This window comes from Pseudorasbora parva, chromosome 9, assembly GCF_024679245.1.
Source record: "Pseudorasbora parva isolate DD20220531a chromosome 9, ASM2467924v1, whole genome shotgun sequence".
Taxonomy (NCBI): domain Eukaryota; kingdom Metazoa; phylum Chordata; class Actinopteri; order Cypriniformes; family Gobionidae; genus Pseudorasbora; species Pseudorasbora parva.
In genome coordinates, this window is record NC_090180.1 from 19,516,166 (window position 1) to 19,538,506 (window position 22,341).

The 22,341-nt window shown below is 37.3% G+C and overlaps 2 protein-coding genes across 2 annotated transcripts; one reads left to right on the forward strand and one right to left on the reverse strand.

Annotated features, from left to right (window-relative positions):
• Positions 1-698: 698 nt before the first annotated feature.
• kcnmb2a (potassium large conductance calcium-activated channel, subfamily M, beta member 2a) lies at positions 699-7,173 on the forward strand. Its single transcript, XM_067452982.1, has 4 exons — positions 699-745; positions 900-1,070; positions 5,731-5,926; positions 6,874-7,173. The coding sequence occupies exons 1-4, from the start codon at positions 699-701 to the stop codon at positions 7,171-7,173; spliced, it is 714 nt and encodes a 237-aa protein (XP_067309083.1).
• A 6,642-nt stretch (positions 7,174-13,815) lies between these two features.
• Positions 13,816-21,651, reverse strand: kcnmb3 (potassium calcium-activated channel subfamily M regulatory beta subunit 3). The gene is made up of 4 exons (XM_067453381.1): positions 21,564-21,651; positions 18,515-18,727; positions 16,659-16,833; positions 13,816-14,175 (listed from the first exon to the last, which is right to left on the reverse strand). Exons 1-4 carry the CDS (start codon positions 21,644-21,646, stop codon positions 13,816-13,818), a joined length of 831 nt encoding a protein of 276 aa, XP_067309482.1. The 5' UTR covers positions 21,647-21,651.
• Positions 21,652-22,341: the final 690 nt, after the last annotated feature.

Consider the following 22,341-nt stretch of genomic DNA (forward strand, 5'->3'; position numbering starts at 1 on the left):
GGATTATTTTTAGACGGATGCACTCTTTTGGGCTTCAAAATCTATTAGCATATAAAATATATATATTATAAATAATCTTATATGATAATCAATATAGTGCCTAATATTTTAATTTAAGGTAACGAATTACAGTAATTTAATGGTGACATACTGGATGCTAATTCTGAGTAGGAAATATCCATATAAAAATGATTTTGTTTTACAACTAATAGACGTAGACTAAATAAAACAAACCAAACACTTGATTGCAAAGACATTGCTCAGTCCTCCCATAAGATCCTCAAGCTTTCTTGGGCTATCAGATTTATTCAGAAACTGCCTTTATAGAGTTATGGCCCATCTTTCTATGCTGATTTATGTATCACCGAAGTGCACTTCTAGTGAATAGTTAATATATTCTTTACATGGTAAAAGCAGTGTATTGTAAAATCAATACTTCTGGCTTCAGTACGCATATTGTGTCATGGTGAGATAGCTTTATAACAGAACCATGTAAATTCAAATTTTATAAGCTCAGACCATTTTCAAGATGGATATTTTTAGATTTGTAATATACAAACTTGTACCATAAGAGCAGTGGCAGGTGTTCAGTGTGACAGAATGTAAAATGTTTGAAATTATCCACTGATTTTGTTTTGTTTTTAAGACTTCCCAGAACTCAGAGATCTTCTAGATCTCGCTGACAGCCATCAGACCAGATGTTCTTTGTGAAGGGGGTCAAAAGAACGCAAGCCACTCAACAAAGGTGTACATCTGTTTATTACTTGCTCTTCCTGCCTCTATATGTACGATTCATTTGGGTAATTCACGTCATAATATGTGGCCATTCAGCACACAGGACTGGAACTATACGGTTTCTAAATTATAATCTATTTCGCTGTTTGGATGTCTTTTCCCAGGGTCATTTATAAGAGATTGTGGGGATATGAGCTAAGGGACAAGAAAAGAACAGAAACAGCACTGAAGGCTGGAGAGGACAGGGCCATTCTGCTGGGTTTGGGGATGGTGTTCAGCTCCGTCATGATGTACTTTGTGATCTGTATCACCATGCTACGCGCATATGCAGACAGGTAGTGTTACATCATGACTGCTTCAAAAATAGTTAGCCCTGAACTATATATAACCATATACAGTCTTGCTCAAAATGTTACACACCCCGTGCGGAATCTGTAAAATGAGAATAATTTGAACAAAATAAGAGGCTCATACAAAATGCATGTTATTTTTTATTTATTACTGTTCTTAATAAGATATTTTACATAAAATATGTTTACACATATATCAGAAAATCAGAATTTGAACTTTTTCAAATCAGAAAAAGTTGGGACAGTATGGAATGTGCAAATACAATAAAAAAGAAGTGATTTCTAAAATTACTTTGACTTGTATATCATTGCAGACAATATGAACACAAAATATTTCATGTTTTGTCTGGTCAACTTCATGTCATTTGTAAATATGCATCCTTTCCTGTCATTCAGACCTGCAACACATTTCAAAAAAAGTTGGGACAGTAAAGCATTTACCACTTTGTAATGTTGCCATTCCTTTTCACAACACTTAAAAGACGTTTAGGGACTGAAGACACCAAGTGATGAAGTGTTTCAGGTGTAATTTTGTCCCATTCTTCCTGCAAACAAGTCTTAAGGTGGGCAACAGTACGGGGTCTTCGTTGTCGCATTTTGCGCTTCAAAATGCACCACACATTCTCTATTGGAGACAGGTCGGGACTGCAGGCAGGCTAGTCAAGTACCCTTACCCTCTTCCTCCGCAGCCAGGACTTTGTAATGTGTGCAGAATGTGGTTTTGCATTGTCTTGTTGAAATATGCATGGACGTCCCTGGAAAAGATATCTTCTTGAAGGCACCATATTATGCTCCAAAATCTCTATGTACTTTTCAGCATTAATGGTGCCTTCACAGAAGTGCAAGTTACCTTTGCCAAGGGCACTGACACAACCCCATACCATGACAGACCCTGGCTTTTGGACTTGTTGCTGGTAACAGTCTGAATGATCCTTTTCTTCTTTGGTCCGGAGCACATGGCGTCCATTCCTCTCAAAAAATACCTGAAATACTGATTCATCTGACCACAGTACACATTTCCACTGTGTGATGGTCCATCCCAGATGCCTCCGAGCCCAGAGAAGTCGACGGCGCTTCTGGACACTGTTAACATAAGGCTTCCTTTTGGCACAGTACAGTTTTAACTGGCATTTCTGGCTGTAACTACGTATTGTGGTACTTGACAAAGGTTTGCCAAAGTAGTCCTGAGCCCATGTGTTGATATCGCTTATAGATGAATGACGATTCTTGATGCAGTGCCACCTGAGGGATCGGAGATCACGGTTGTTCAGCTTAGGCTTGCAGCCTTGTCCTTTACGCACTGAAATTCCTCCAGATTCCTTGAATCTTGTAATTATGTTATGCACTGTTGAATGTGAAATATCCAAATCTCTTCCTATCTTTCTTTAAAGGAACATTGTTTTTAAACATTTCAATAATTTTCTCATGTATTTGTTGGCAAACTGGCGATCCTCGGCCCATCTTTGCTCCTAAAGGATTAGATCTTTCTTGGATGCTGCTTTTGTACCAAATCATAATTTCAATCACCTGTTGACATCACCTGTTTCAAATCACATCATTATTTAACCCTTTTACCTCATTACTAGCCCTAAATTGCTCCTGTCCCAACTTTTTTTGAAATGTGTTGCAGGTCTGAATGACAGGAAAGGATGCATATTTACAAATGACATGAAGTTGACCAGACAAAACATGAAATATTTTGTGTTCATATTATCTGCAATGAAATAAAAGTCAAAGTAAATTTAGAAATCACTACTTTCTTTTTTTTATTTGCGTTTTCCAAACTGTCCCAACTTTTTCTGATTTGGGGTTGTATAAAGAAATATCTACAAGTTTTTATAAAAAAAGAAAACCCAGTTCAAAAGTTTATGTACCCTTAATACTAATTCTCAATACTGTGTGTTGTTACCTGGATGATCCATGGGTGTATTTTTTGTGTGTGATGGTTGTTCATGAGTCCCTTGTTTGGAGAAGGGTCCATCTGCGGCTTGGGCGTTCCTGTCATGAAACAAGAACGCTGTAACGCAGTTCACAGATGGAAGGAAGGAGGCGGGAACATTCAACAAACTTTCAAAATAAATAAACAAAACAAAAGTAATGCGGGCAGCCCCTCACACAATAAATGTCACACACACACACACACACACACACACAATAAAATGCGGGCAGCCCCACACGGACGACTGCCCGCACACACATAACAAAACATAACATAAAATCCAGGCCTGGTCCTCTCTCGTCCTTTGCCTGGTGTCACTCGTCCTTAAATGCCTCCGAGCTCCCTCTTGAGAGGACTCAAGACCGGTGTGGCTCGCAGGTGACGCTCCTTCGCAATCACGTCCCCGGTCTCACTCGCTCTGACCCCCGCATTTCATTTGGCCATGTCAACCACAATAACCATTGCCTACACCCAACCCTGATCTCTAAACCTACCCATCACAAGACACATTCTGCGTTTTTACATTTTCAAAAAAACATAATTTAGTAAGTTTATAAATCCATTTACATTGTGGAGACACACACACATAATGGTTCGTTTCGGCGCAGACATACACGCGGAATCACATGTGGGGATGATGGTTCGTTTAGGTGTAGAGATTCACGCGGAATCACACAGCGTAGACATATACGCGGATAGCTTAAAATATGCACAGATAACATGCCACTTGGCTTTAGAAAGTGCCGTGTATGTTAACGCAAAGTCATGACGTCATTTTGCAAGATGCTAGATCTTATTTGGAAGCTTCTGTTTGAGAAAAACAAACTAGCAAATGTTGAACATATTAATCCGGATGTTGACTGCTGGCAGTTTAGCAGAAGAGGCAAAGAAGAAGAAGGGGGCATTCCAGTCTGAGAAAACGGTCATTTGGGGCCGCAGTTGGATGATATTGCTTGTTTGTCCTGAGCAGTTAAACTGCCCAATGTTCTCCAGGAAAATCCTGCAGGTCCTTGAAGATTCTTCAGGTATTCAGCATCTTTTGCATATTTGAACCCTTTCCAGCAGTGACTGTATTCTGATGCTCCTGTATTCTGACATTCACTGATGCTCCAGATGGAAACACAATGCATTAAGAGCCGGTGTTGGGGTGGAAACCTTTTGAACAGGAATATGTTTTTCTTATTTTCAGAGGTGGACAGTAACTAAGTACATTTACTTGAGTACTGTTCTTAAGTACACTTTTTGAGTATCTGGACTTTACTGGAGTATTATTTTTTCTGGAAACCTATGACTTTTACTTCACTACATTTGAAACACAAATATCGTACGTTTTACTCCACTACATTTCTTTCTAGGTCAAAAGTCGTTTCTGTAGCAGCTCTGAAAGTCGGAGGAGGATTTTTTCCATCTTTAAAAGTTTTTGTTGTTGTTGTTGTTTCAGACAGCCTGTCAGGAATCACTCTTATTGGGACATATACATTTTCCCAACTTTTTTTGAACACTGATCAGTTCATAGCAAAATGGAAGAAGACGGTTCTTAGGCACAAGTGTGTGCACCCATAGCCATACTTTGAAAGTATGTTTCAGTTTTTAAAAAAATTCAAGATTAGTATAGTTGGCATACACTTGGTGCATGTCTTATAAAATATTAAAAATATAAACGTCTGGAAGAAAGAGAAGAGTAAAGTTGGGAGAATATCAGATGTGTATTAGTGTATTGGATCCGTGCATTCGGCCTTAAAGTGACAGCAGCTTTGTAACTTTTATACAAGTATCTAAATGAGTTTAAGTTAGTCGTATGCTAGTACGTCAGATGGAGCATCACTGAATGACTTAAACCATGATGACAGTGTGAATTTATACAAAAATAATAAAATAATGCATTGGCATAAAAAAAGGACATTTACTTTGATACTTAAGTACTTTTGAAAACAAATACATCTGTACTTTTACTTGAGTAAAAATCTGTTTTACAACTTTCACTTGTAACGGAGTAATATTTGACCAGTAGTACTTTTACTTTTACTCAATAATAGAGTTGTGTACTTTGTCCACCTCTGCTTATTTTGTTGAAATATCAGTTTTCTTCAAATTCAAAAGGTTCCCATCCCCCGGCTCTTAATGCGTCGTGTTTCCTTCTGGAGAATCAGTGAATGTTTGAACCTTTTTTAATAGTTGTGTTTGAGTCCCTCAATTGTCCTCGTTTTGTGAAAGGACGGATCTCAAAATCATACAGTAACTGCTGGAAAGCAAATATGAATATGCAGGACCTGGAGGATTTTTCTGAAGAACGTTGTTCAGTTTAACTGCCTCGGACAATCAAAGGACTCAAGAACACCAGTCCTATCACACAAAAAAACAAAACAAAACAAAAAAAACAGCCGTGGATCATCCAGGTAACGACGTGATTTTAAGAATCAAGGTTTCACAAACTTTTGAATGGGGGTCGTTTTTATTTATTTATATATTTATATATTTATATATATCTTTTATGTTAGATATCTGATTAAGGACACTACTAAAAAATAGCTTGCATTTTGCATGATCCCTATTATTTTGTTAAAATGATTCACATTTTCACAGATTTTGCAAGAGGTGTGTAAACTTTTGATCAAGACTTTATATTTCAATCCACCTTTAAGTGTGCCTTTTAATAGTTATACTTCTTTTAAACATTTTCCTTCCTTTCCTTCTGTAAAAATGCAGCGTATTGACAGACGAGACCAGCTGTATTGTGCTTAACTCCAGTCTAACAAAGGATATCAACTGTTCATACAGCTGTGGCTCTGACTGCTGGCGAAGCTCTAAGTACCCTTGTCTACAGGTCTACGTCAGCCTGAACACCACCGGCCGTATTGGGCTGCTCTTTCACGATGAGGAGATGCTGGACGTCAATTCCGAGGTCAGTCTTTCAATAGTTGTTTTTCCTAAATAGCAACAAGATTAAATTGAGATCAAATGGATAATTTTCAAAAGTGAATGAATTGATTCTAGTTGCATGCTATATTTGCTGACATTGGATTGGCTGGCATGCTTTTAGAAGACAGGGTTGTAGAGAGAGTGATTGGCTGCGTCCTGAAATCGCATACTCTCATGAGTAGGTAGTTATTTTGAATAAGTAATTACTTTAAGACTGCTAAAAATATATGTTCTATATAGTATGAATGTGTGTAGTATGAATGTAATCCGGACGTACTACATTCTCCATGTTGTCATTATCACGTGACTTACCAGCGTCGCTTCACTGCCATTCACAAATCCTCTCCCGTGGCCTCATGATAGTAAAGTGTCCAGTGTATGCACACTTCAGAATCTCGCCAGAAGTAGTAGGTCATCTGGGTACTTTTTGCCCACTCTTTTATGAGTACCACTGTGAATTCAAACATACTTCTTTTGTTACATAGGCCTAATTTTTTTTTATAATATAAGAAGTATGAGATTTCAGATCTCATTAATCAGCAAAATGGTGAAATATTTTTTTTCTATTAACATCAAGTGCACACTGAGAATGCATAATCAAAAATACAGTAAAAGTTTACAGTACTGTTTATTTTACAATATTGCCAACATGGAATTCATATATATATATATATATATATATATATATATATATATATATATATATATATATATATATATATATATATATATATATATATATATATATATATATATATATTAAAATAGAAAAACATTTAATATTACTTTTAATCAATTTAGTGTAATGTGTTTGAATGGTAGTGGAGATATTAACATTTTAAATATTCAAAATTGCACATTTATAACTAAAATAATAACTTTAAGGCTTTGTTTTTTTTGTTTGTTTTTTTTTGTTGTTAATTTTTCTAGTGCTTTTATGTGCCAAAATGCCAGAAGGACCACAGCGTCCTGCGTGTTATGGTCCAGAATATTTCAGAACATCTGAAGACGCACCAGCAGGTAACATGTTTCCACGACTCCAGCGAGCGCCAGGCCAGTATCCTTCTGAACCGTCTTCATGGCAGCAGTGCAGTTTTCCACTCTCTCTTCTGGCCCTCCTGCATGTTATCTGGAGGAACCCTCATCATACTCATGGTTAAACTCACTCAATACCTTTCCATACTGTGTGAACAAATCAGCCAAAGTGCCAAAGTGAAAGGGGCACAGTGACTGACAGACTTGGTGAAGTGAATGAATGAGCTTTCATTTCTCCTTCAAATGTTTTTTTGGTCTCCTGCTGTTCAAGGATTGATTGGAAATTGATATGTTAGTCTTCCATGACTAATCTATATTGTAACCACAAATTGTATCTCTGAAGTGCTATTCCAGATGAAGTTAGTGCTGTTGGGATAAGGACTTTTTAATAATGCAATATAATATGCAAAATAATTGTTGGCAATCTTGTTATAAACCTTTGGGAAATGATCCTAATTTATAATTTTGTATTCTTTTTTTTGTTGTTGGATTAATTAGCAGAAAATAAATAGGATAAATGACCAGTAATGATTAACCAAAAATAAAGAAAATACTGATTAATTATTATAAATCATTAAAAAAATTCAGTTCAGCGTTTGAAATTTGTTAATGTTCAGCTCACAGATGAACATGACAGATGTTCTTTTTCTGAGTCATCTGATTGTTCTAAGTGTTCTGTTTTGGTTTTATTACTATTGCTTTGTTCCTGTTTGCCTGTGTTGGTTTTTAATTATCCTACACCTGTTTTTTTCAGTTGATGACCCTCACTGTGTATTTAAGGCCTGCTTTTTTTTGGCGTTTAATGTGGTTATTACATTTTCCTGTGTTTTCCTAGTGGTATCTTGATTAAAGCCTATTTGTTTGTAAATCCATATGTTGTGCCCTTATACTGCAGTCCCAAACTGTGACATTTTTTTTTTTTTTTGTGCTGGGTGCTGGTGGATCAGCAAATGGACCAATGGATCAGGGTTTATATGCCCTCTGCCCAGTGGAGGACACACTGCATGGAGCAAATGCCAGAGTCCACTGCAGACAGTGAGCCCAAGCCTGCCATCATGCAAGAGCCAGTAAAGAGGACTGAGCCAACCATTGTCCTGTAGCCCCACAGAGAATCTGACTAGGTGTGTGAACCAGCAACACTGTGCTTTGTGGAGGTGCTTATGGAGTACGAGGGTATGGACGAAAGCCCAGCCCACATTTTGCACCTAAGAGTGAACCCCAGCTGCCTTCTGCTTTGTTTGAGGAAATAAGAAGGATGTTTCCCTGCATCTCCCATCCCTTCTTTTCCCACACAGCTCTAAGGCCGTGTCCACCAAAGCGTTTTTTCACGCTGCTGGCTGGCGTTTTCAATTGTTTTCAATGGGAGCGTCGCGTTTTTAGAATGCGTGGAGTAGAGGTTAGATCGGGCTCAGAAAATCAAGCCCGACTCAACCCGAGCCTGTGCACGTTGTGTCCGAGCCTGGCCCGGCCCGAAACATTAACTGTAATTATGAGCCCGAGCCCGATTTAAACCAGACCATTTTTTAATATGTGGGCGTTCTGACCAGAACAAGCCTGTAATGAGCAAAGCGTAGCGAAGCGGACTGGTGAGACTCAAGTTAAAACTAACATTGATAAACTTAAATGAGTTGATAACATCGCTGTTTTCTCCACAGCGACTGTACAGCCAAATCAAATTTTGTTGCAATATTTTCCTGTTTAACACTTCGAAGCTGCTTTGAAACAATCGTCATTGTAAAAGCGGCATATAAATAAAGTTGGCTAATGAACCGCTCACCGGTAAACTGATGTTTGCTCAAATCCAGCTTAGACATTTATCTGTAGCTTAATTTGTTGTAGCCATTAAACAATGTGTTTTTTCCTTCATATTTATGTTTAAATATTATAATATTATTTTTACATTTCATCCGATTATGATAGGCTAAGTGAAAAGATGCGAGTGTGTCAGAAATGATTTTGGTTGTTATATTAAGTTTAATATTAAGTTTTGTTTTGTAGAAATCATTTCTTTCGTAAAAAAGGTTTCTTAGGCCAATTGCCTGGATTTAATAAATAAAAAGCAAATAGCAGACTATAATCGTGGCATGAAGTCGTGGGAGTGATCGCTTTCATTGCTCATGAACTGGAGCGTGCGTCTCATAAATAAACCAAAACTCAGCAGGCTACTTGCCTCACAGACATGAGAAATATGCGTATAGAAAGCTTGAAATGTCCACTTTTAAATGAAACGATTCGAAGATATTTAGTTAAGCAAAGTGTAGTGTTCACGCGAACAGCTCATGACTTGAGGCGTTTCTGTTCAGAATGATGCGCTCCATCACTGCACGAGCTGTGAGATTAACACACGTTTTTAAATTTTTACACTAATCCTGACTTGTGCAACTTTGTAGCCTACACATTTGTTTCTTAGTTGTTGTATTAGTTCTTACTTTGCAATATATATATATATATATATATATATATATATATATATATATATATATATATAGCAAAGTAAGAACATATATATATATATATATATATATATATATATATATATACATATATATGTATATATATATATATATATATATATATATATATATATATATATATATATATATATACATATATATGTATATATATATTATATATATATATATATATATATATATATATATATATATATATATATATATATATATATATATATATATATATATATATATATATAAAATTTCTGATTATAGCATAGCTTTCTGCCCACCCAATTAGACTAGTAAAGTAGGCTAATGATTAAAAAAACAAACCCGGCCTGCGGGCTCCGGCAGAGAATCTAAACTCTAGCCTGAAGTTTAACGAGGCGCTGAGCGAGTATTTCACGCTCAAGCGCTGAGTGTGCAGCGTTTTTATCACTGTCACTCTTCACTCAGCCGTCCAATCACAGTGGAGGAGGGGCGGGACAAATACAACACAGACCAACTGCCACATTCTGTGTGTCATCATCAGATGAAAACAAGCAATAATAATGGAACAAAATGATTTAAAACAAAAGCCAGAGCAAATACTTTACATTGGATCTGCAGTTTTATATAGAATCAATACAGAAACAAACCGCATTTTCCGTATCATAACTGTGGCAAGCAGCGGGGCGAGGGACCGCCAGAGTGACGTCAGAGTGACGAGTGGTAATGAGTGCCAGTTGCGCGACACACCGGTCTTGTCCGGAGTGACGGGAGCATAAAAGGAGGAGCAAAAGCAGCGAAAGACAAGAGAGGACCAGGCCTGGATTTGTTATGTTTCGTTTACGTTTTGTTGTGTGTGTGCGGGCAGTCGTCCTTGAGGGGCTGCCCACGGTTTACTTTAGTTTTGTTTATTTATTTTGAATTAAAGTTTGTTAAACGTTCACCGGTTCCCGCCTCCTTCCTTCCATCAACGAACTTTCGTTACAATATCAAGCAAAAATTCTCAACTGAAAAAAAATGCTGCCTGCCAAAGCGCTCATAGCGAGGCGTTTTCAGCAGAGCGCCTCGCGTTTTCTGCTGGCTAAAAATGGCTTGGTGGACACACGGCCTAAGTCTCCTGTGTCTCCAGAGTTCCCACCCAGTCTCCCCCTCCTCTTCCAAATTCAGCAAGTTCATCAACCCCGCCTCTGCTGGCTACACTCAACTCCTAAGTTCCTCCATTATTAACTCCAATATGCTGTGTGGATGCACCCAGCTTCACCTTGGAAAGAGGATCCCTTAGCTCCCTTAGCTTCCAGCCTTTGAGCCCATTGCTCCAACTCGGCTCTTTGACCTGTCGGCTTCATCTGGCTCCTCCATCCCTTGGCTCCACCTGGGACCATCGTCCTTATGACTCCACTGGCCCCCTCTCGTCCCTCCAGCGTCGCATTGGTCAGACATTGCTCTGCCTTCGCCACGGACTTATGCATCCGAAAACTGACTTGTCATCTCGCTGCCCTACCAAGCAATGACTTTGCAGGCAGAGTTTGCACATGAAGGCACCACACAAAACTAATTACAGCCAAGACTTTATGGCAGCACAACGGTTTAATGATCTACAGTAAAAAAGAATGAGGTTTGGTGAAAACTAAGCAAATTTAATTAGTACAATAGAGATTGGCAAGACATGTGACCAACTGGGCGGCAACATCATCAGAACGCAAATAATTATGCGTATGTTTGGCCAGTTTACATTGCCTGACATAGCAGGCTAGTGTTCTGGCTTGAAAATAATTTAAAATTAGAGAGAAAAACTGAATATAATCATACAAAATACAGCTACTAATACAAACAAAACATCTCTGGTTAACTAGAAGAGCATAATTTAATTTGTTTGTTAAATAAGAGGCGATCTGGTGCTTGTTGCTGCTGTTATCAGTGGTGCGGATTTCTCATGCATACTGCAGTCTTCACATAGCCACATCAAGATGTTTGGTCTGGAAACTCACCATTGACAGGGCTCAATCCGAGCGGCGGGATAAACGGTTGTCTTTCAAACTCCCTCTGCACGCGATATGATAGTACTACCACAAACCAGAGCAACGAAGGTGAAGCAGAGCTCCTTGATAGATTAAACATTCGCCGTATCCGGTCAGCAAAACCCCAAACACATCTTCCCTTTTAAAGAATGACTTCAGTGCCGTTCTTTGTTCTTTTCTCAGAGAAAAGCCTAACTCCAAGTCTTCCAGAGTCGAGGTCAAAGCTGATTCGAAAGACCGCCGGTCCACCAGTTTCTGTGTTTACTAGAATCACGCAAATGCAACTCGATCGTCGTCATTATGGCCCCGCCCACCGACTCTATACACGATGTGATTGGTTCGGCAAGAGTTAGGGAGATACAGCTCAGAAGGGTATTGAGAGTTCCTAGATGACACTTGCGGGCAGATTAGATTTGCTGCCGCTAGGGTGCGTCTAGATTTCTAGGCTAGTCTTCACACAGATGAGAGCTTTAATCTATCGCTTAACGCCGTCGCAGAGATTTTCTTTGTTCTGGTGAAATCAGGATACATAATTCTCAAAAATTTTCCCTGCTCGATGTACAACGTGATGATATTCGTTTTTTTATGAGGGGAAAAAACGAGGGCAGGTTTGAAACGAGAACTTCTGACAAGCTTAACAAAGGACCATTAGGACAAGCAAAGTTTGCGACTCTATTCCTTTAATCACGTGACAAATCTGGGTACTACTATATTGTGTTTAGATGCACGAATTAAACATGAGATCTATATCAATAAAATGTATCCAACCCCATTTAATGTACAATGTTGTCAATGCCATCTTTTGGACATTCATCATATTGCGTTGGTTTTCTTTTCTTGTCCTCAAACACTCTGATCTGTTTAATTTTAAAGGCCCACTGAAGTGCCTTGAAATGCGCCGCATTATTCAATGTGTTGACGTAATTTCCCCTGAAACGGCTTCAGCTGTTAGCAGCTCCTCCCCTTTTTTGAAACAGCCAATAGCGTTTCGTTAAAATACAGTTTGCATAGAGCGCAAGAGCAGACCTTTCTGTTTGATAAAGCCAGTTTCCTCTAACATTGTTTACCATCATAATCTCCTCCATATCACTTTAAAATGCAGCATTCTGTGCAGAATTCAAATAGGTCGATATGTTTGTTGTCTGTTGGGCTGTGTGCGCTGCTGCGGTGTTTGAAACTAACGTGAAAACAGACTTCATTCGCCTAAAATAAAAGCATATTTACACTGAATCGTTTCCTATGACATATATAGTGTGCTATGTGCCTTTCACAATGTAGAAAATAGTAAATGTGTGTTAACAACTGACCGATTTCAGCCGCCGCTTCAGCAGTGTAGGGGGCGGGCTTTAGATTATATAGAGCATTTTGATTGGACAGAAGATTTGACGAGTAAGTGAAGTCTGCGATGATGTCACCAAAATCTGAGATTTGTTTTAACAGAAGTGGGAGACTGTACATTTTGAATGCTTATATCTCCTAAATGCAAATTGTGTCATTTATTCATAACTTTAAGGCTAGCACAGTCATACTAAAAGCTAAAAAACTTAAATTTTGATTTTAGTGGACCTTTAAGTTAGACTTAGATGAAAAAAAGAAAATCAATTGTTTTATTACAAAGGTAATCTTTGTAAGGGCCTCCTCACTGCTGCTATCCATGCCATTCATCGCCTTTTTTGTCACCTCGGAAACATGGCTTAGTTTTACTATTATTTTTCCACGCTGGAAAACGATAAAATGATATCCCGTTCTTAAGCTTTATACAAATTCTATGGTGAGAAAGACTATTGCAGTTTATAACACCTCAGGTAGACAGCATCTTGAACACTGTGTTCTTCCTCCATGAAAATAAAAATTCTGGCGCCCGTTTATGCCGCGGATTCCCAAAATGCTTTGCGTTTACCACTGTGAATACGTCATTGTGACGACACATTAGCAATCTCTATACTGTAGTAATTTCTCTCCAGAAATTATATCAAAAGCAATAAACATAGGCAGGGGCGTCGGACTGGGGGGATAAAGGGTACCGAGTAACCAGGGCCCGAGGCAGGAGGGGGCCCTTAGAAGTCAGTTTTCTATACATACACATACATGGTATGGGGGCCCAGTAAGATGGTTTGTACCCAGGGCCCAAAATTTGGTGCTACGCCGCTGAACTTAGGTCAAAAATATACATTTATAAATAAACTGTCACCAACTACATTTTTCAAGCACCATCTTTATTTAATTATTATGAACAATCACATTGTATAAAAAGCTTCGACCATATTTGGGGCATAAGGCACTAATTTTAATTCCATAAGACACTGTATGAAGCCATTATAACTAATAACCCATTACAGTAGAGGCACATTAAACTATTTTCTAACTTGGTTATGCTACTCCATGTTGCCCCTAGGCCTGCATCTTAAGAGTCGGTAAATCCTTCCCTCCGTCAGTTTACTCTGCTTGCCAAGTAACTCCTCTCTACTGATCTCAGTGCAGAGAAAAGCAAGATGCTGGTTGAGTTTCACCAGCCCCACCAGGAGGATTCCACCAAACAACATGAGGCTGGGCCACAGCAGGTAATAGAAGGCCATTTGAATGGAGTATTTCCTTCTATAGATGGCGTCATCTGGGTATGTAGCACTGAGATAGCATGTCATGTTTTCCCCTTGTGTTCTTAACACATGTTTGATGTTACTGGCCTCAACTTCTTGTTCTGTCTTGTTTCGTTGGCATTTCGGAGTGTAGAAACACTGAGGGAAAGATCATGGCAAATTGAAATAGATATTTCAGACATTTACACTCCATGGTCACTCACTTTTTTGATTGAAATATAAACCATATTATGTTTATATGTTTATATAAACATATTTTTGTATGTAACTTAGTAACAGTATATATTTTAAAATAATTTATATTAATAATAATTTAATTTTGAAAATCATACCGTTCCATTATTTTTCTCCATACTTCCCTGTTAAAAAATAAAACAATTATGACTTTAAAAGAATTGTTTTTTTTAAATGTAAAATTCAGTATTTTGACTCAATTGAAATAAGTAAAAAAAAAATAATAATAATTTATTTACATAAAAAAATCGTCACAACTTTTAATTTCAGTAGTGTTACTTACCACTACATACATTACTTCACCAATCCCTATACGGAAATTTAATATATGCACATATATGTGTCAGGGATCAGGAAGTGGAGGACCCAGATGCAGAGTGAACAAGGACAGTTTATTAACAAGACAGATCAACAGACACAATGGGGTAGTAGATGAGTGACAGTCCAAACACCAGGGCAGGGGAAAGACACGACGATGACGGGCAGGGGAGGATGACCACTGAGACCAGTTCAGGCAGCCAATGAACTTCACAACAGCTTGGGAGGCAATACCAGGCAGGGCGGTGTTGGACCAATCCAGGCAGGAACCTGAGGCTTGATGTTCTCACCGAAGCAGGAGTCTTGGCTGACAGGCAGTGGAGACAGCGGCCAGGGAAAAAACACTGGACAGAAAACAACACAGGACACACACACACGACAAGACTCTAGACAACAAGAAACAGACAAACTAAGAACTATGACTAAATTAAACAAAAACTTAAAATAAAAACTGGAGCTAGAAAACGAAGAAAAATAAAACAAAACCAATCTCTATAAAAAGACTGAACTGAGAAAATAAAAGTGGAAAACAGGAAAAATAAAAAGGTAAGCTATCAGAACCAAGAAAACTAAACAATAAGGCTAGAAGAAAAATACCAAAATAAGACCTGGAGAAAACAAGCAAAAATAAAGACAGAAACTTCACTAGACTCAAAAACTCAGGAACAAAGAAAAAACTGAAAATAAATTCAAAGCTAGAAAAACAGGAGACACTAAAACTAGAAAAGGCTAGACTAGGCTAGACAAGGAGCTAGAGACATGTACGCACAAGCAAACGCTCACAAACATACACAACGAACCAGCAAAGACATGAGGGAAGGTAGCACAATATAAAGGGACCAGAGCACATGAGGAACAGGTGAGCACAATTAGTGAAACGAGGACTAGACCAGACTAAACAAGGGGGCGTGGTAACAGTAAACAAGGAGGCAGGACAAGAGGAACACATGACAGACACAAAGAGAGACAGATCCATGCACTAAGACACAACACAAACATAGAAACATTAAACAAAGACAAAACAGACAGAGCTGCCAGGGCAGAACCCTGACAATATGTTTTCACTCAATTTTAGCATATATGCCAATATATGGATATTTCATAAATTATATACAGTATGATTATGCAAAATACATATTTTAAAATATGTATTTTACATACATGATCATACTGTATATATTATATTGGATACATTTATGTCACTCCATATAACTGCTCCTATTACTAATAGATGTGCATATATGTGCACTTTTGTTTTTACTTTATATGAGCATATCAGGATATTATATAAGACTTATCAAAATATACTTACAAAAATATATATATTCATATGTGGTATATTTATATGTAAATATAAATAAAATTGTTCTAATAGGTTTCATATATGTTTTATTTTATTTTATAAGAGCAATGAGCATATATTATATATATATTAATATTTCATATATGTACATATATTACATTCCCGTATGGGTCACAATGAATAAAAATAATACTTGTAATATATTACCATTAATGATAGATGGTTGGCATTTACAATTATGATTTAGATTGTTCAATATTTGAATAAATAAAATGTTTGCTAAAATAGAGATAATAATATAAATAAATGATAGATTAATTGGTTAATAAATTGGTAAATTATTATTATCATAACACAAGCCTTTATTGTAACCTTGAATAAAATAAGACACTAAATGCAAATGTCACCGTAATTGTAAAAGTTTAGTTTACCCAAAAATACAATTTTATCTTTTTAGCTTTGTGTGAGCAATAGATTAGAATATATAAGTTATTGTCAAATCTCAGTATAACAATCTGTGAAGATATAAATGCCAATTGGTTATTGGGTTTCATCAATTTAATATGCAAACAATAATTGCAAATGAGATTTGAAAGGTACAGCAGAGGAGAAGCGTTTCAGCAAATAATAGTTTTTAAAAATGGGTCTGGCACAAAAAATCATAGTCCTTAAAACCAGAGGAATGAAAATAATATAGAATTTGGAATGACAGGATGATTAAATTCTTCTCTCAGTTAAACAACAGTACCTTGACTACTGATAGTACCTTTGGCCTGGATTTCACGGCCTCTTCATCGTAGTAAAGTCGAAGTGTTTTTTCAGGGGATGAAATGTTTACCAAAACACGCAGGCATTTAAAGCTGACAATGCCACGGCAGTCCATCACTTCATCCAGCAAATCAGTCTGGACTAATGAGCAGTTAGCAGCATTTTTCCAGTCACTGTTGGAAAGACAAATGTGAATTATTAAAGCTACACTGTGTGATATTTTCCCCCATCTAGCGGTGTAAAGGTATATGACAATCCAGTGAATATTAGTTTCTGTTCCTCTCAATTCGAATTTGTTTAAACTCCTACGGTGGCCGATTTAGTCCAAGATTAACATGGCTTCTAGTTCGACCTCGTTCATGACTGCCATCGAGTGTTAAAACGCGAAAGCGAAGCTTGAATTTACGGGTATGTCCCTCTTTGGCTAATGTACTTTCAAGATGGACAGGCAACATGGCGACCGGCATTCGAACCCTCACCCGTATGTATTTTCAATGGCATATTATAAACTTACAAGAACACTTTACTACTTGAAAGGAGTAAATCTACATTAATGAGCACATATATTTTTAAAAGAACTAAGTGTTTTTAGCTAAGAATAAACTAAAAAAGTTACACAGTGTAGCTTTAAGTGAATGTTTACTATGTAATATTTATTACATTTCATGTAATTTTACAGTAAAACACTGTTAAATGTCCTGTTTTTGGAAGTAAACAATAATAAATATTGGAATCTACAGTGAAAACCAATAATGTGCCCCATTATGGCATTTGAAAGGATCCTATTTGTGTTTTGGGTGTCCCTAACTGTATGTTTACATGCATGCAAGGTCAGAAAACCATTTCATTATCTTATAATATGGATTCATTTTTACCTTATTTTCTCAAAGACTCCCAAATAATTAGCTCAATGATTAATTTTTCCAACCCCTTCTTTGCAACATTAATCTGCGGTGATTGGTCAGTTGTCCCAGTCATTTGTGATTGGTATACATCAGTGGTGTCCAACCCTGCTCCTGGAGAGCTACCATCCTGCAGATTTCAGTTCCAACACTGCTCCAACACACCATTATTATTATTATTATTATAATTTCGGACAGACTTCTAAGGCAGTGTAACAGTTTAGTTAGTAAAAAAAGAAGGCGCTTTTTGGTTCACCCCTCCCCCCATAAATTAATTTTTGAAAGTATGTAACTCAGGCCCTGTGTGCTCTAGGACCCTGCAGACCGCTGTTTCCACTAAATTCCAGAAAATTGTGGAAAAAATAAGTTTGTCTTTGTCATGTTGTATGCAAGATTTATTCAAATGGGTCTGAAGGGATGACTCTCCCTTTTCCCCCCTTTCCTCCACAGACATTTAAAATTGAAAGTATATACATGACGATGTCATTTCCAGACCCTGTACAGGGTCCACGGAGATTAAGTGGTTAAAGTTATTGTATTGCATTTATGTCAATAGATCTTCATAAAAACTACACACTGCACCTTTAAACAGACATTAACAATCCGATCTCATTTTTTTTTTTTTTTCTTTTTTTTTTTTAATTTAATAATTATGTTTCTCCTTAGTGTTTTGTTATCAGTTATGTGCATTAAAGTTTTATATTACATCGTATGTTGTTAAATTAATGTTTACATTATTTTAGTGTTACATTGATTGTGGTTTTTATTTGTATGTGACTTTGTGGACCTTCTATCACTATTTATCTCAGCTTGTAGAAAAGTACTTGTATTTCTCTTTCCCTTCTATTATGGAGGTTGTCAGTATATGTTAAAACATGAACAAATTACAACATGAAAAGTATCCTTTCCTAATTATGCATACAATCAGTCCACCTGAAGACCTGGTACAAACCTATGGAGACATGGTTTCACCATTGCAATTCCCACCAGGAAGTACATGAGGATTGAGAAGGTCATCATGGTGTAGCCCAAGAGGATGGCTCTGTCTTCTCCCACACTGGACTCTGGGATTTGAGCTCTGGCTCTCTCACTGCATTTCAGCTCCCTCTCTTTCCTCCAGTTCCCCCCAGTTTCCTGCAATTGGCCTTGATGGTGGAAAACATCCCTGAGAAAAAGTTAAAGGAATAATTCACCCAGAAATGATTTACTCAAATTATTTACTCGTAACAAACCTATGGTGTTATTTTTTCCATAGAATACAAAAGGAGAATTTCTGATGAAGCTTCGAAATCTTCACTACAAACAACAAAGAAAACAACAGCATGTGGATTTAGAACAATGTGTTCCATTTTCAATTTTGGGTGAACTATTCCTTTAAATAATTTGATGCACATTTACTACAACATGCACAGGGCATTTGTTAGTGAAATAACAAACCGCACAAATTTAAATCAGACTGCATCTCCAATCAAATGAAAAGCCACAATTTACTCATCCTCATTTAATTTCAAACCTGTATAATTTTCTTCCTTCTGTGGAAGAAATGTAGCCTGACAAGCCAGACCCACATCAAGATGTTTGGTCTGGAAACTCACCATTGACAGGGCTCAATCTGAGGGGCGGGATAATCGCAATTGGATAGCGCTACAACCAACCAGAGCAATGAAGAAGTTGAAGCGGCTTCGCCAGGTTCTTTGTTTACAAGTAGCACGCATCTCTGCCGTCATTATGTTAAAAGCCCGCCCACCTACTCTATACACAATGTGATTGGCCTGACCAGAGTTTGGATTTTCTAGCTCAGAAGTTTATTGAGAGTTGCTAGACTACACTCGTGGCAGATTAGATTTGCCACCGCTAGGGTGCGTCAAGATTTCTAGGCTAGAAGAAATGTGGAGTCCAAACAATTTAGAACCCCATGCAATGAGATTGGGGTTAAAAAAGTACTTTTTAAAAAGACTATTTATTTTGGAAAAATATATAATTTAAAATAATCTATGTAAGTGAATAGATTGCATGTTATATACAATTAAATGAACATGTATTATAATAAAAATGTATATTAAATGCACTTAGTTGAACTTAACCGTGTGTTCACACCGCCTCCAGCGAGAGCGTCAAAATTCGCTCTGGCCGCCCCGCCACAGATGCTGTAGAAAATTAGTGGATGCGTTGCCGCTCTGACGTAGATCGAATGCTTGGTCTTTTTTTAAACTGTATTTAAAGAGGCCACAAAGCAAACAAGCATGTTGATAGGCAGACTGACCACAAGCAGGGTTTAAGTTAACCTCATAAATTCGTTTAAATGTCAAAGTAAGAATGAGTTGCATTCAACAATAAACAAGTGTTTATACACAAAAAAATAAACAAGCGAAAATAAGCAAGTGTTCTAGCGCCTATAAAATAGTGTTTCGCTCCTTCTTAACAAATTACACATCACTATGAATGATCACGTCATAAATGATAGGGAAACGCCCACAGCAATGATCAACATCTCCTCTATTTGGCATGGGAACTAATGTGGTCAGAACCAAAGTTTACAGGCCTGCGTTCTCTGGATTTCTCTTAAGCGGAGCACTTCTTCATTCCAATTGGCTGCCACAGTATAATTTTTCAGTCCACTAGAGGGCGCCTATTCAAAACAAAGGCGTAGTTTGATGGCGCCAAGCTTGAGCTCAGAATCTTGGGACATGTGGTCTTCACCTCACAGCCGGTGGAAAAAATCAGTCTAAAACTTGGGCAGAAGTCATGTTTATGGATACGGTTTAACATTACTGTAGAATGAAGCAGAGCAGGACCGAGTGTTGTGGAGCTGAGTAAGGCCGCTGGAGTGACTGTTGCCGAACACATGGCTCGAGAGCAACAGGACTTTTATTATGACGGACACAGTCGCCTGCGTCTTTTCCACTTTTCCGGTCATGAGTATGAGGTAACAGCTCTGTTTATCATATCAGATACATTTAAGTGTGTTTATCAACAATTTAAGAGTAAAGCGTTTCTGCCAAATAAAACCGGAAACCGAGGGTAACACAGATATGATGCAATTGACAGGCAACTCTCCTCAGACATCCCGGTTCCTTGGTTAAAATAGCAATTTTCTCACAATTTACAAATAATTGGAAACATTTGGGATATTGTAAGAACTCAACTGAACTAAATATATAACACTGGCCTGGTGGTTTTTGGATATTTTACTGCAAAAATACTGTATAATCCACCTTTAAAACACATTTCCTTTAAATATTATATAAACTAACACTAAAGTAAAATTATACAGTAATTAAGTACTTCATGCTCTTTAAGTAAGTTAGTGAACACATCAAAATGAGTAAACTTCTTTAACAAAACAAAAGTATTATTGGTTATTAATAATCATTGATTATTAAAACAATGATTTAAAATGTACTTTAAAGTAACCATTTAATTAGAAATTTGTACAAGTACCTTTTTAAAAAGTGTACTTAAGTGTGTAAAGAAACTTATGAAAGTACACATGAGGCATTTTATTTTATGAATATTACAAAACTATATAATTAAGATTTGAAGTACACATTCAATACAATTAAGCACATTTCTTTTTACAAGGGCATGAGTGTTGGAACTGTCACAAATAGCTGTAATGAGCGCACAGAGAAGGAAGTCCTAACATTAATAATGTCTTTCATTCTAAATCAAACCAGGAACACACAATAATCATTCAAACACAAAACATTAATATTGACGGTACCGGACAAAGAAACTGAATGACCAGAGGGTTTAAATACACAGATAATAAATGTAACCAGAAACACTTCTACTTAACATGATACAATGTTCAATACAATACAGTGGTGGAGACAAAAAAAGGATAAGGTTTGTAATTTCTAAAGGACTTGTTGCTGCTATTGTTAAATTTGGAATAGCTTAATGCAAACTAATTTTGTATTTTGTACTAGTGTCACAACTGAACAATTAGCTGTGATAAAACAGAAGACGAAGGCAGTGGATTTGATCTCCATACGTACCGCATGTGTCGTCGCCGCGCGCCATGCAGGGTGATGTTAACAGGGACGCTGAAAGACCCCCGGGGGGAATGATTCAGCAGCATTTCTATCTTACTAAGCAACCCTTAACTGGGTTATAGCACTAAATTAACACAACACTGACCCTACTTTGACAAGGTCAAATACATCTGGACACAGAACCATCATGCCGCATAGTTTTCAGACATGTAGTGCACGACAGAGTGCACTTAAGGGACTGTTTTCCTCTCATCCAGATGAGATCAGTGGAATATCTTTCCTCAATCTGAACAGGGATGCCACAGAGGGTTTCTATGGGAACCCCTACAGCCAGACCATAATTATGTCCTATGGGATTGTAAGCACACCTGACAGTTTGTTTTTGCATACGACCTGGACAAAACTCTCAAGTCAATGAACAAACCCTGCAGAAATGCATGTAATTATGTCTACTTTACTGAAACACAGATTCTAAAATGGTGCAAGTGCCAAACAACGTCTTACCTCAAAAGATGCGTTCTTCTGTTCATGATATTAGCTTTACGATTTGATTTAGCTATTAAACTAGACTGGTTCAGACACCAAATGACCAAACTCACAACTTTTAGCTTCATGAGCACAACAGTGTATCAATAATGAATGAGTTTTTATTCAAAATAACATTCATTATTAATGAATGACTTACTGTATATGAAAAAGTATTCAATTTGTCAGAACAACACTGCGCACCTGGTCATCATCATCCATCACAAGGGGATCATCATATTTACTACTGCTTTAA

Excerpts from the sequence above, each read along its gene's own strand:
- kcnmb3 (XM_067453381.1), bottom strand. The coding sequence starts at position 21,646 with ATGCTGCTGAATCATTCCCCCCGGGGGTCTTTCAGCGTCCCTGTTAAC. Across the intron at positions 16,834-18,514 it reads GTGAAACCATGTCTCCATAG|TGACTGGAAAAATGCTGCTA; the intron begins GTTTGTACCAGG and ends TCTTTCCAACAG. Across the intron at positions 14,176-16,658 it reads CCGTGAAATCCAGGCCAAAG|TGTTTCTACACTCCGAAATG; the intron begins GTACTATCAGTA and ends TCTTTCCCTCAG.
- kcnmb2a (XM_067452982.1), top strand. The coding sequence starts at position 699 with ATGTTCTTTGTGAAGGGGGTCAAAAGAACGCAAGCCACTCAACAAAG. Across the intron at positions 746-899 it reads ACGCAAGCCACTCAACAAAG|GGTCATTTATAAGAGATTGT; the intron begins GTGTACATCTGT and ends GTCTTTTCCCAG. Across the intron at positions 1,071-5,730 it reads CTACGCGCATATGCAGACAG|CGTATTGACAGACGAGACCA; the intron begins GTAGTGTTACAT and ends GTAAAAATGCAG.